The sequence below is a fragment of the Mesoplodon densirostris genome, chromosome 5 (assembly GCF_025265405.1).
Source record: "Mesoplodon densirostris isolate mMesDen1 chromosome 5, mMesDen1 primary haplotype, whole genome shotgun sequence".
Lineage (NCBI taxonomy): Eukaryota > Metazoa > Chordata > Mammalia > Artiodactyla > Ziphiidae > Mesoplodon > Mesoplodon densirostris.
Genome location: NC_082665.1, coordinates 95,183,360 through 95,196,971, shown reverse-complemented (window position 1 = coordinate 95,196,971; position 13,612 = coordinate 95,183,360). Strand labels below are relative to the sequence as shown.

The 13,612-nt window shown below is 37.6% G+C and overlaps 1 protein-coding gene across 4 annotated transcripts in view; it reads right to left on the bottom strand.

Moving 5' to 3' along the window:
- The window catches only part of FNDC3B (fibronectin type III domain containing 3B), a 353,074-nt gene that overhangs the window by 137,925 nt on the left and 201,537 nt on the right, over positions 1-13,612 (bottom strand). For all 4 annotated transcript variants that reach the window (XM_060099137.1, XM_060099141.1, XM_060099138.1 and 1 more), the window contains exons 5-6: positions 7,958-8,201; positions 4,315-4,602 (exon numbers count right to left, since the gene is read on the bottom strand). In XM_060099137.1, coding sequence (XP_059955120.1) covers positions 4,315-4,602; positions 7,958-8,201 — 532 coding nt within the window. The remainder of the gene's footprint in view (positions 1-4,314; positions 4,603-7,957; positions 8,202-13,612) is intronic.

Sequence of the window (13,612 nt, the reverse complement as noted above, 5' to 3'; positions counted from 1 at the left end):
CAACTCCAACGTGTACAAGAAAACTGGAATCCTACATTTCCCTGATGGTACCGTAGACTTTGTCCTGCCTAAGCTGTTCTCCTGAAGGTACCAGCAGTAAATTAAAGGAGGGGTTGGCTGCAGAGCAGATGGCTTGTTTTAGAGAACAGGGCAGTTAAGAACACAGGGTTCATTCCACAAATATTTACTAAGTACATACTATGTGCCACACACAGTCCTAGGTGGTGGTGGGCTAAAGTTCCTACCTCACATCATATACAAACTAGCAAACCACACCTTCCGTAACCATCCTTGATATGAGAACAGTAGTTCTCTATCTTGCTGGCCATCATTCTCAGTGGAAGTTTAATAAAAAACATGAAGCCAGATCAGGTGAAGAGATTCTGTAGCAGGTCTGAAATGAGGGTTAGGGGTCTGCATTTTTTGGAAGTTCCACCAGTGTTTCTGAAGTACAAACAAGAGAACCAAGATTCCAGAGAATAATTAATCAATCTCCATCTTTTAAATGTATTTATTTGTTTAGATTAACATAATTTGTTTGCTTATCACAGGACCAGGTACAAAGTTGAAGTTTGCCATTTTCCTTTTACATGTGTATTTTCTAAGTGGTAAAAAGGTGGTAAGTAATTCAAGTAGATTCCCTCAAAAACTAGGGAATTCTGAGGTTAAAAGTTGGCCTCCTCTGGCAAATGTGGGCATCTTAAGTAGAATGTAGAAAAATACCACAACCTGTACGTCATGGTTAACTATAAACCCCAATCTTGTGCGAACTACATATGAATGTAAACAGGTCAACATACTAGAATTAATTGTAGCTTCATATTAATCATATGGCACTGTAAACTTAAGAATTGTTTGAGAAACTTACTTTCTGGGTACAGAAGTCAGTTGCAGTACATTCAAGCAAAAAGATACTCTGGGAGAATGTTGCCATTTACGTACGAGAAGGCAGAAGAAGCCTTCTGGGATCCTTTCAGCCAACAATCACATACTGAGGCAGACAGGGCTGAACCATTATGAACAACATTATGGACTCCAGGGACAAAAGGTGCTTTTGTTCACCTATTCCACCTGATTCAGGTTTTCCTCTTTGCTTCGACAACCTGGAGGCTCAAAGCCAAATAGATGGCGTACATCAAGCAACTCTTCGGGATTCTTTATGTACAAGCTTACTCGTGTCTTCGTCTTATTTGTCCTCAGTTTCCTCAGATATTTATTTTTTTATAGATTACTTTTCAGAGCAGTTTTAATTGCAGAGCAAAACTGAGCAGATGCAAAGAAGGCCCTTATACACCCCACCCACCACATGCACGGAGCCTGCCCCACCTATCATGTCCACGCCAGAGCGGTACATTTGTTACAACTGATGAACCTACACTGACACGCCACCATTACCAAGTCCATAGTTTACATTAGGGTGTATGTAACTCTTGGTGTTGTACACTGTATGGGTTTTGACCAATGTATGTGATATGTACCCACCATTACAGTATCAGACAGAGTAGTTTCACTGCCCTAAAAATCCTCTGTACTCTGCCTGGTCACTCCTCACTCCCCCAACCCTTGACATCTATGAATCTTTTCACTGTCTCCATAGTTTTGCCTTTTCCTATTGGATAGTTGGAATCATACAGTATGTAGCCTTTTCAGACTGGCTTGTTTCACTTATTAACATGTATTTAAGGTGGCTCCATGTCTTTTATAGCTAGACAGCTCATTTCTTTTTAATGCTGAGTAGTACTCCATGTGTGGATGAACCAGTTTATTTATCCATTTACTTACTGAAGGACATCTTGGTTGCTTCCAAGTTTTGGCAATTATGAATAAAGCTGCTCCAAACATCCATGTGTATTTTTTTGTCAGGATGTAAGTTTTCAATTCATGTCAGCAAGTGGTTATTTTTTTTATCCAACATGTAAACCCCCTCAGATCCTTATCGGAATGTGCTAGAGTACATAAAATAATACTCCATCTGACTCTATATTTCATGGCTAAACCATGTGGAGAGTAGCACTTGGAGTGATTATGAGTAGGCAAATACTGTGATGAGAAAAGGAACAATGCACCAAGTTTGAACTGAAGGTGAGATAAAAATATTTTCTAACTCTTTTCATTGTGAAACACACACTCCCAGAAGCCCATAACGAAAAAGATCTCACTGTTACCAACGCAGTAACATGTCTTCTACACAACAGCAAAGAGCTTAAGGTGCTCAGAATAATTATACTCTCTGTCATAATGTAAAATGCCAAAATGCTTATAAACATATGTACATTAGCAAACATTTCAGTGTTGATTTCAATGCAAATCCATTTCCTCTCTTACAGCTATGAGAGAATATTAAAATATAGGGCAGCTTACACATTTAGGTATATGTAAAAGGAAATAATTGCATATATAAGGAAGGTTTACTTTTGCCAGGTAATTCATAACTACACTAATTTTGTATGCTAACTTCAACCCTGCTTCATCTTATTTCCTTTCTCTTATTGTCTCTCTGCCTCTTAGATCTTACTCAAATTTGTTTTTTCTGCCTCTATTATATTTATCTATTTCATCTGCCTTAAATCTTTTTTGATGCAAGGCAGAACAAAAAGTATTAAAGAATGAATCAAGTAATCAAGGTAGTTCAAACTTCATAAGCTCTCTGAAGACAGCTTATACATTCTTTTTCTCTTTTCTGTAGACTAAAATTCTCCTTAGGAAAACCTATTTCTAATTTTTGTGTGTGTGAATTCTCTCTTAAATGCCCAAGATTTAAAATTATAACTTGCTAATAACTGAATTTCAAACTTAGAAATTATAGTATTATTTGACTAAAAATCATTTTATACGGCAGACACAGCACTTTCCACTAGGAGCTGTTTGAAAACTCTTAAATCTTGGGTCACTCTTACATACTTGTTTATGTTTTGTTTAATAATTATAATAATAATGCATGGTAATTAAATAAAAGTTGGAAAATACAGAAAAGAATAAAGAACAAAATTAAAAGCACCTATAATATATCTCACAGAGAAATTACTGTTCACTTTTCACTGTATCTTACTATTGCTCTTTTTCGTGCTATAGTTCACTCATATGAACAACATGGGAGGAAATGTTGATGCCAGTGTCTGGTGATTTTTTTTTGTGGTACATGGGCCTCTCACTGTTGTGGCCTCTCCTGTTGCGGAGCACAGGCTCCTGACGCACAGGCTCAGCGGCCATGGCTCACGGACCTAGCTGCTCCGCAGCATGTGGGATCCTCCTGGACCGGGGCCCGAACCCGTGTCCCCTGCATCGGACTCTCAACCACTGCGCCACCAGGGAAGCCCGCCAGTGTCTGGTTTTACCTAATTTTCCTCTGCCCTAACAGAGGCCAGTCTTCCTTACACAATCAACCATAGACTAATTCTGTCTTTTTCATTCACAAACACATTCTCACATACACAATGCCGGTTTCTACCTGGATGAGGTCCGATAAGGAAGGAGTGTATTTAATAGTGTTATAATCCGTTCTTACCTTGTCTTTCACGTGTCTTTGTTTATTTCTATCTGTTATCTCACCTAGCTTATCAAAATGTTCTTCTTTTGCTTCCCTTAAGTCAGCCTTCTACATATGCCTATATAAAAAGCTTCTGTTTTTAACTCCTGTGGCTTAAGAACAGGTTGTGTCTAAGTCTTACCTAAAAGCTTCATTTAAAGCACACGCACCTTCTTCCCATATTAATTGATCTACAGCCACAAGACTAATCTACAAAGAAACAAATGCCCTTTTGAACTGATGTCTCTCTATCTATATGTGGTGCCCCTAATTCTTCCTTCTCATCCTTGGTCTATGAATACTTCATTCAGGATGCCAAAGGTGGCATTGAAAACAATAACTGATGAGGGAGACAGAAATATATTCCCTTACACGATGACAAATTTCACTACAGTATGGAAGTAATTACATCTGGTTTTATGAGGTATAATTATTTTGAGATTTAAACTAGCCCTACACTTCTTAGAAGGTTTACCTGTTTTACTTAGGATCTCTTCCACATTTGTCTACTTAGAATGAAACAACGGAAGTAAGCTAACGTGAAAACACTTTAAGGTACTTGTTACTGAGATTAAGTAGAATGTGACACAGCACGTGCGATCGAAGAAGTAACACTTCTGCCATGAAGCAGTAATAGAAAAGAGATGATACAACATCCTGTCCTTGCTAAGCAAAAGATAAGAGAAGGTCTACCCTATCACTCCTAGCAGAAAGACCAACTGCCATGCAACACCCTGACATAAAACTCGGCGTCTCAGTCTTTCACGGCAAACGTCTTTGAACATTACCTTGTAAGTCTGCGTCACTTGACTTCGGACTGCTTCTTGCTCGCCGCTCTGTTTTCTTAACGCCCGGCCCACCGCTGCCTCCTCCCCCGCCTCCGCCGCCACCACCACTGTGGCCCTTCCCATAGCCGTTGTACACGGTTGTGCAGTTGCTCTTGTAGATCGAAGAAGGAGGGCTGTTGAGGCGATTCTGGCGGTCAATCTGGCGGTCTTTCAGCTTTTTGTGCGGAGGCTTGCTGTACTGGTCTTCTCGGGTGATATAACTCGACATTCCATAGAGTGGTATAATTTCTAAAATGATGATTATGACAAATGCAAGCTCAGTCTACGTTTCCAATAACAAATTATTATAGGGTCAAATGACCTGACGCCTGAAGGAAGAAGTTTAACATATTACTAAATACAGTATAAAAGCGATACGCAGATTATACATGTTTAAAATATTCCCATATATTTCTAACCAATAAAGGAATAGTTAATCATTAAAAAACTATACTGTATGTTCAGAAATGTTCCAGAAATTATGGGAAATACTGAAGAAGGGTTACTGTCCACCAAGAGTTCATATTTTAGTTGAATAGATAACTAAGCTTGATTTGCCTGTCAGTTATTTTTAGTAGTTGCAACATACAAAAAAAGTTAGAATTAACAAATAAAATACCCCCTTAAGTAATGTGTTCTTAGAATCAAGATACTTGAAAGTATGCTTATCCTTACGGACAGAATAGCATTTCTATCAGAAAGTGTACAGCAACTAGAATATAAGGAGTTATTTGTGCCATCTAGAAGAGCCAACATTTGAACAAAACCTACTAAAATGAAAATATGAGAAATTTCCATTAAAAATAATCAAAGCTCACAGAATCAGGGGAAATGTTCAAGGAGATCTTGTAGTGATAAATATAAGCCATCTCTACAACCCGGTGCCAAGCATAATAATCTACGGTCATAAACTAGTATTTTGGGGTAATCAGGAGGTAAGACAAACTGACCAGTAGAATGTCACCTGGCTTCACTATCCATATTTTTACATGGCTCAAAAGAAAATGGGAGGGGGCTTCCCTGGTGGTGCAGTGGTTGAGAGTCCACCTGCCCGTGCGGGGGATGCGGGTTCGTGCCCCAGTCCGGGAGGGTCCCCCGTGCCACGGAGCAGCTGGGCCTGTGGGCCATGGCCGCTGGGCTTGCACGTCCGGGGCCTGTGCTCCGCGGCGGGAGGGGCCACGGCAGTGGGAGGCCCGCATACCGCAAAAAAAAAAAAGAAAAAAAAAAGAAAATGGGAACCTGAAAAATAATCTCATGATCTTAGGGAAAACATTTATTTTAAATTTAAATTTTTTAAGCAATTAAAAATTCTATTTAGACATTAATAAAAATGGTAATGTATAACACAGACACTGGGTCCTTACATGTTTATAAGAAAAAAAGGCCCCATGTGCACAGATTGACCACATAAATTACCATCCAAATCTGAGTATTTCTGAGCATGATTAGGGAGCATTTCTAATTATTTCTCTTGACACGAGACCTAAACCAGCACTGTCCTAGGCACACCAGGAATGTATGGTCACCCTATATAACTTAATGACTAATGTTTCAATTGTTCAATGGTAAAGCTCCACTTTTCATTTTCTTTCTGTTCACATAGCTTGAGGAAGACCTTTAAAAAGCAAATCTTTACAAGATAACCAATCTGCACTAGAGAAACACAATCCTATTCAAAAAGTGCATGCCCAAATAAACTATGTCTAAACATACAAAAAGAATGGTAAAAAGGCTTTAAATATCACAATGCATTACACTTGAGACTTAAAATATTCACCATGGGTATTGATAGAATAATATTTTAAAACATCAAGAACTTTTAAACTCACATGGTTTGGGAAATTATATGTTTAAATTGCTTTTAGGTGTATGCACACTGAGAACTAAGGTAAGACAATATATAAAAGGCTTTTTATTTATAAAGCAAAGGATTTTTGTTTTCTGCTTTCTTTAATTTGGAATCAATGAAGGCACTTTTATTTTACATTATTGCTCTGTGTTATTTTAATGAAATTAAACCAAAATACCCTATTCAATGAAGACAATATAATTTCTCTTTTTGCTTAATTCTAATGACTTATATCATACTGCTGCATAAAATTACAGAGGACACCATTCACAAAACAGTAACTGTGTGGCATCCTACTAAAAGACTGCTAAAATAAGGCAGGTCAGACACTCTTCATCAAGCAATGAGTCAGTAGCCAAGGCTTTTCACACTGTCATTAAGCTCAGACCCAACCAGAAAATTCTGACAAATGCTCAAATACTTAATGTGTACTGTGTCAGAGTACTGAATACTTTTTAAAAAACTATACTTAATTAACTGAATTTTTTCAGTTTTTATCAAAATGTTTTCATGGAACATGCCCAGTCTCTGATGTTTTGGAGTGTTATGCTACTAGGCAAAAAGACTTTAGCAATAGGAAGCTATTGATGCCTCCATGCAATTAAAGTATTGATTCGTCTTTTGCTATCATCTCTCCATACCCCATTATAATAGCACCTGTTCCTTTTGAATTATATTAAATTTCTTTCTAACTACTACTACTACAACTACAAAAAATCAAATTCTATCCCTAAGTTACAACAGGATACAGGGTATTTCACTTAAAATACCCATCTCAAATTTTTCTTTTGTTAATAAGAAAATATTCCAATGTGACATAAACGTACAGGGGGAAACATATATATATATATATATATATATAAAATTGATGAGAGAAAGTAAGGTGATAACTTCCTCCAAAACTAACAGGCATTCCTCATACAATTTATCTGTAAACCAATGTAATAAGTGTTTGAAACAATAAAACACTTCAATTCATAGTCAGACACAGAAGAAAATCCCTTTGCAAAGTCCTAGAGGTTGAAGTCTAATTTTATCCTCACTTATCTGGTTTCTTAGTATCCATTTTGATAGAGAAGGGCTTTAGACTAAACCAACACCAAGGCCAAAACTAAAAAGAAATAATGTCGGCATCTCTGAGACTCTTTTTCATTTCAAGGTAAATATTTGCCTAACAACCAGTGAAACTGTGGCTGCACTAATGGCTATTCTTAAACTAAAAACAGCGTTCAGGAAGACCACATCAACAGTTAGGGGATTCTGAGTCCGCCAAGATTGCAACAGAGCATCCAAGAAACCCAAAGTTTACCAAGACCTTGCAGTCTTCTATCGCTGGAAAAGGGGCACAAAACCCTCTGTAAATTCCCTTCTACTGCTAGACCATATGGATGCCTAAGAAATAATGTGCAGCAGTTCTGTCTTGGGCCACGCTCACATAAAAATATGTTATCAGGACATGGGAACATATGATAGGTTACTGCCTCTTTTCTGAAATAAGAAGTGGTTCTCCCACTACCTGCTCTCTGTGGGGTGGGATGAGGGCAGAATTTGAAAATATATAAAGAAAGAAAGAGTTGAAAGACACAATTCAGGACAAAGAAAGCTAGGAATTTACCATGAGCTTTATACAGCAGATAGAACCTCCTCTACCATGTTTATTACAGAGGAAACAAAGCTGCTCACTGGCTCTCTTAAGCTACTTAAATGTTGTAACCAGTTCCAACAGCTCCCGATGCCAGCAATCTATCTACTCACCTTGTTCGCCGTATATTGTAGGGGGAAGATGATGCTGAGGAAAAAACTGAGGCGGCATATCTCCAGGTCCAGTAACAGGTGGGTAGTAAGCTGTGTGTGAGTTATGAATAAAATGCGGGTGGTGAGTCAGGTAGGGGGGTAGGTGATGGGTTGGAGACATGGCCGAGGGGTAGCTTGGGGGGTAGCACTCAGGAGACTGGGGTGTGACCACCACCCGGCGGACTCCAGTATTGTCTTCAATCACCTAAAGAAAACAGCAGAAAGAATGTAGTATGCATTATTAGTAAATATCCTGTGAATGTATATGGTATTTAATTACTTCCTCCTTAACTTTAATCTTCTCTCCTCCATAGGAAAAAAAAAAATTAGTGCATGTTGAATTCTGATTCTCTAATTCAACTAGTTAAATGAATTTTAGCTGGTGGTTTTCCGAAAAGAAGACTTTCTGGGCCACGTAAATATGCCTTAGAGGGCTGAGCTTCCACGTCTGCCCCATAACACCCAACCCCATTCCTGCTTTAGCAAGCACAGTTCCATGACACTGGGGCTTTAGGAAACCAAGGTAACATTAACTTCAGAACCCATAATAGTACCTAAAGGCCATTTAATCTGGAACCAAGGTTGTGGATGAAATGAGGGATCCCAACCCTTCAAACACTTGAGCAATCCCAAATCTAGGACACCTTTGCTGCCAAGATGTCCTGACGATGTACCGAGTGTTGTGAAGGAGACATTGTGACCGGGGACCTGCTGTGCGCAGAGTGAGCCAATCAACATTCTAGCTATACTTTCTTCAAATGATTTTTTAAAAATTCAACCAAGGAAGGTAACATAAGGCAGTACAAAGCCAGTATTTATTGCCTCTGTGGCCAACTGCATGCTACCTGCTCTAGGAGCAAACAATTTTGTTGAGACACAAGATAAGAAAAAATACAACAGAAACCATAATCCAAAGGTAAAGCTGTGGGGTACAGAGAACAAGAGCATGAAATGGCAGAATCAGAGCAGGCTTCAGGGACCTCAAAGAACTGGTAGGGCTGGGACAGGTGAGAGCATGGCCCCTGCATTAGGGCCCTGCAAAGAAGGGGACAATGACACCACAAGAATAAACTTGGAAGCTGGAACCAGGCTTCCAAAGAGACCAGATGGCCTAATCTAGCTTAAGACAATCAGGTACATACACTGATAGGAAATTTTGTTTAAAAAAAAAAAAAACTGAAAATTAAACTTGTGTATTGAAATAGACTTCCCATTACCTCTCAGGAGGCTGATTATAGGCCAAAATAAAATGACTTAATCATGTCTAAAGCATTCTAATAAAAAAAATATACTAAGCTTTGTTTCTTAAAATACTGCTTGAGACAAAATGGCAAGTTTATCAACATTAGTCTGTACTTCAGTGAACAAGATAGGTTTAATTTTAATTAACAGCCATTAATCTTTATGTTAAGAAAAACTGTTTATTAATGAACCTATTAATATAATAGCTTCAGAATTAACTACTATGTTAATAGTTTATTAATAAAGCAATAGTAACTCCTTAAAATTAAGATTCTGGGCTTCCCTGGTGGCGCAGTGGTTGAGAGTCCGCCTGCCGATGCAGGGGACACGGGTTCGTGCCCCGATCCCGGAGGATCCCACATGCCGCGGAGCGGCTGGGCCCGCGAGCCATGGCCGCGGAGCCTGTGTGTCCGGAGCCTGTGCTCCGCAACGGGAGAGGCCACGGCAGTGAGAGGCCCGCGTACAGCAAAAAAAAAAAAAAAAAAAAAAAAAAAAAAAAAAAAAAATTAAGATTCTGAGTCATACTCCCTACTAAAGATCAGGATGTAGCTTTTTACATATTCTTTATTAAATGTAACCTGTTCCTGGCCTTGGCAAGTTAATCACATTAGCCTCATTTAGGCTGCTAAGTTACAGGTATATGTGAAATGGTGCTTAAACCATGACACTAGAAATTCTAATGTATACACTAATAATTATCATCAAAGCATTTTCTGTTTTTTTTCTTTACTGAATTATAGTTGATTTGCAATGTTGTGTTAGTTTCTGTTGTACAGCAGTGATTCAGTTATACATATGCGTATATATGTATTTCCATTATAGTTTATGACAGGATATTGAATATAGTTCCCAGTTCTATACAGTAGGACCTTGTTGTTTATCTATTTTATATATAGCATTGCATTAAAAAGTTCCTTTGGTTTTTAAGTAAAAATAAAAGACATTTTTCATTTTCACCAAGAACTTTATTGAACAATGTATTCACTGTTTTGTTCCACTACCTTCTGCCATTTTTTAGGCAACTTCATAATCCCATCTTCCCAAAACTTTCTATCTTTTTGAGCAAAGAACTTTTCCAGGTGCCTTTTACAGTCTTCCAGGGAACTGAAATTTTTTCCATTAAGAGAATTTTGTAAAGACCGAAATAAATGGAAATCTGAAAGTGCAATGTCTGGTGAATATGGAGGATAAATCAGAACTTCCCAGCCAAGCTGTAACAGTTTTTGCCTGGTCATCAAAGAAACATGCAGTCTTGCATTATCCTGATGGAAGATTCTGCATTTTCTCTTGACTAATTCCAGATGCTTTTCATCAGGTGCTGCTTTCAGTTGGTCTACTTGGGAGCAGTTCTTGTTGGAATTAATCCTTTGGTTCTCTGGAAGGGCCTCATAATACAGGACTCCCTTCCAATCCCACCATATATACAACATCCCCTTCTTTGGATGAAGACCGGCCTCTGGTGTGGTTGGTGGTGGCTCATTTCACTTGCCCCACGACCTCTTCCGTTCCACATTATTGTACAGTATCCACTTTTCACTGCCTGTCACAATTTGTTTTAAAAACAGAACATTTTCGTTACGTTTCAGTAGAGAATCCCAAGAGGTAATATGGTCAAGAAGGTTTTTTGCGCTTAATTTATGTGGAACCCAAACATCAAAGCGATTCACATAGCCAAGCTGGTGCAAATGATTTTCAATACTTGATTTGGATATTTTGAGTATGTCAGCTATTTCTTATGTGATATACGTTGATTGTTTTCAATTAATGTCTCGATTTGATCGCTATCAACTTCAACTCGTCTACCCAACAGTGGAACACTGTCCAGCGAGAAATCTCCAGCGTGAAACTTCGCAAACCACTTTTGACACGTTCGATCAGTCACAGTACCTTCTCCATACACTGCACAAATTTTTTGCGTTTAAGTTGCATCTTTACCTTTCTTGAAATAATAAAGCATAATATGCTGACAATGTTGCTTTTTCTTCCATCTTCAATATTAAAATGGCTACACAAAAATTCACCAATTTTGATTTTTTTTTTTAATGCACGCTGATATGACAGCTGTCACAATACAATCTAACATTGTTTTGAATGAAGTTAAAGACAACTAAGTGCTACTCGAGCCAGCTTACGAGGAAACCGGACGAACTTTTTGGTCAACCCAATAGTTTGTATCTGCTAATCCCCAAACCCTAATTTATCCCTCCTCCACCACCCGCTCTTTCCCCTTTGGTAACCACAAGTTTGTTTTCTAAGCCTGAGTCTGCTTCTGTTCTAAGTAAGTTTATTTGTATCCTATTTTAGATTTCACATATAAGTGATATCATGCGATATTTGTCTCTGTCTGGCTTACTTCACTTAGTATGATAATCTCTAGGTCCATGCATGTTGCTGCAAATGGCATTATTTCATTCTTTTTTTTTTTTTTTGGCTGACTAGTATTCCACTGTGTATATATACCACATCGTCTTTATCCATTCATCTGTCGATGGACATTTAGGTTGATTCCATGTTTTGGCTACTGTATATAGTGCTACTATGAACATTGGGGTCCATGTATCTTTTCGAATTACAGTTTTCTCCAGATATATGCCCAGCAGTGGGATTGCTGGACCATATGGCAACTCTATTTTTAGTTTCTTAAGGAACCTCCATACTGTTTTCCATAGTGGATGCACCAATTTACATTCCCACCAACCGTGTAGGAGGGTTCCCTTTTCTCCACACCCTCTCCAGCATTTGTCATTTACAGACTTATACAAATATTTTCTCCCCTTTCAGAGGTTGTCTTTTTGTTTTGTTTATAGTTTCCTTTGCTGTGCAAAAGCTTATAAGTTTGATTAGGTCCCATTTGTTTATTTCAAGCATCTTCTATTTTGTCTAACATGCAGAGCATGAATATGGTAGCACATTTTTTATAATTTTAGTATAAATATGGGTTTTTCTTACCATCTGATATAAACATGCATTATTCTATAGTGTCTTCTTTCCCTCGGCCCTGCCACTAGCTATTAAGAAAAAAGTAAGGCATATTCCAGATGTCCCTCTTTCATACAATCTTCTTTCAATCCTGTGCTAGACAATGGAAGGGCACAAAAGCAAAGTATTTGTTTTAGAAGCTTACAAGGTTCATTATTACAGTCTACGTAAAACTTCCAATGATCAAGCAGGCTATACAGACTCGACTGAGGTAGTACAAGAACAGGGATCTCACTAAATATGAAGAACAACCCTGGGCTTACAAACAGGGGTAGTTACAATGAAGAGAAATTACTTTCATTTCATCATATAGTTTCTGACTTGTTAAAGTGCTTAAAAAAAAAGTTGAGCAAAAAGCACTAACAAAAGTAAGAATTCCAGTCAAGGGGGAAAAAAAAAAATAGAGATACAGAGCTGAAACATTATCTTTTTACTACTATATTTTATAAGAATAAATATGTCCACTAATTACAAAAATTAATAAATATGAAGTATAAATTACTATTCACCAAAAAATGGATTTCCAGTTAGAGAACTAAGTAGCTTCTTGAAACCACAAACTGCCTGCATATATGAAAACTGTTTGATAGTCCCATATTTAATTATCTTAAATTATTCTGTGTGATTTGTGAAAGAAGTCTATTTACATGTACATGTGTGATGGGATACTTTTGGAAATCTGCTCCTTAGCCAATCAAAGCCTACCTTATGACTAAAAATATTTTTATGAAATGAAATATTCTGAAATAATCAGAAACAAAAATCAAAAAATTTGTACTGAGTATTTTGTTTATTGTTCTTCCATAACACAAACTGTAGCATATTTAATTATCAAATGCAGTTTTGATCTATGTCTAAGGAAATTATGCCTATGTTCCTCCAAATAATAATAAAGTCTGAGGAGTGATAATAATGCACAAAATAATAAGCAACTCAGGAAATGGTGGCAGTAACATTCTTTAAAAAATACGGTTCATAAAGAAATATATTACTGTAGCAGAAGAATTCAGACATCAGAAAGAGTTCAGTCTAAAAATCCTGAGACAATAAAAATGTGCCTTTAGTCTTCATAAACGACCATGGAAAAGACAATTCATTTCCTTTTGGGGTGAATGAAATCGGGACAATGTCCAGAGGCAGACAAATCACCTGTATTCAATTCAACAACTATTTCCTGATACATACTATGAGCTAAGCACTGGATATTCAAAAGTGGGGAAAAAAATAGGTGCTAAACATTAAGATTTGTCTAGCCTAAAAATAGAGAAAAATTAGATTGAGTCCTAGTGAGTTCTGTTCAGTAATCTGAACAAAGTACTGTTTTTTCAGAAATGAAAACCAAGTATTCTTCATCTAGATTTTTTTCTAACCCTGTGACTCAACGGAACACCCACC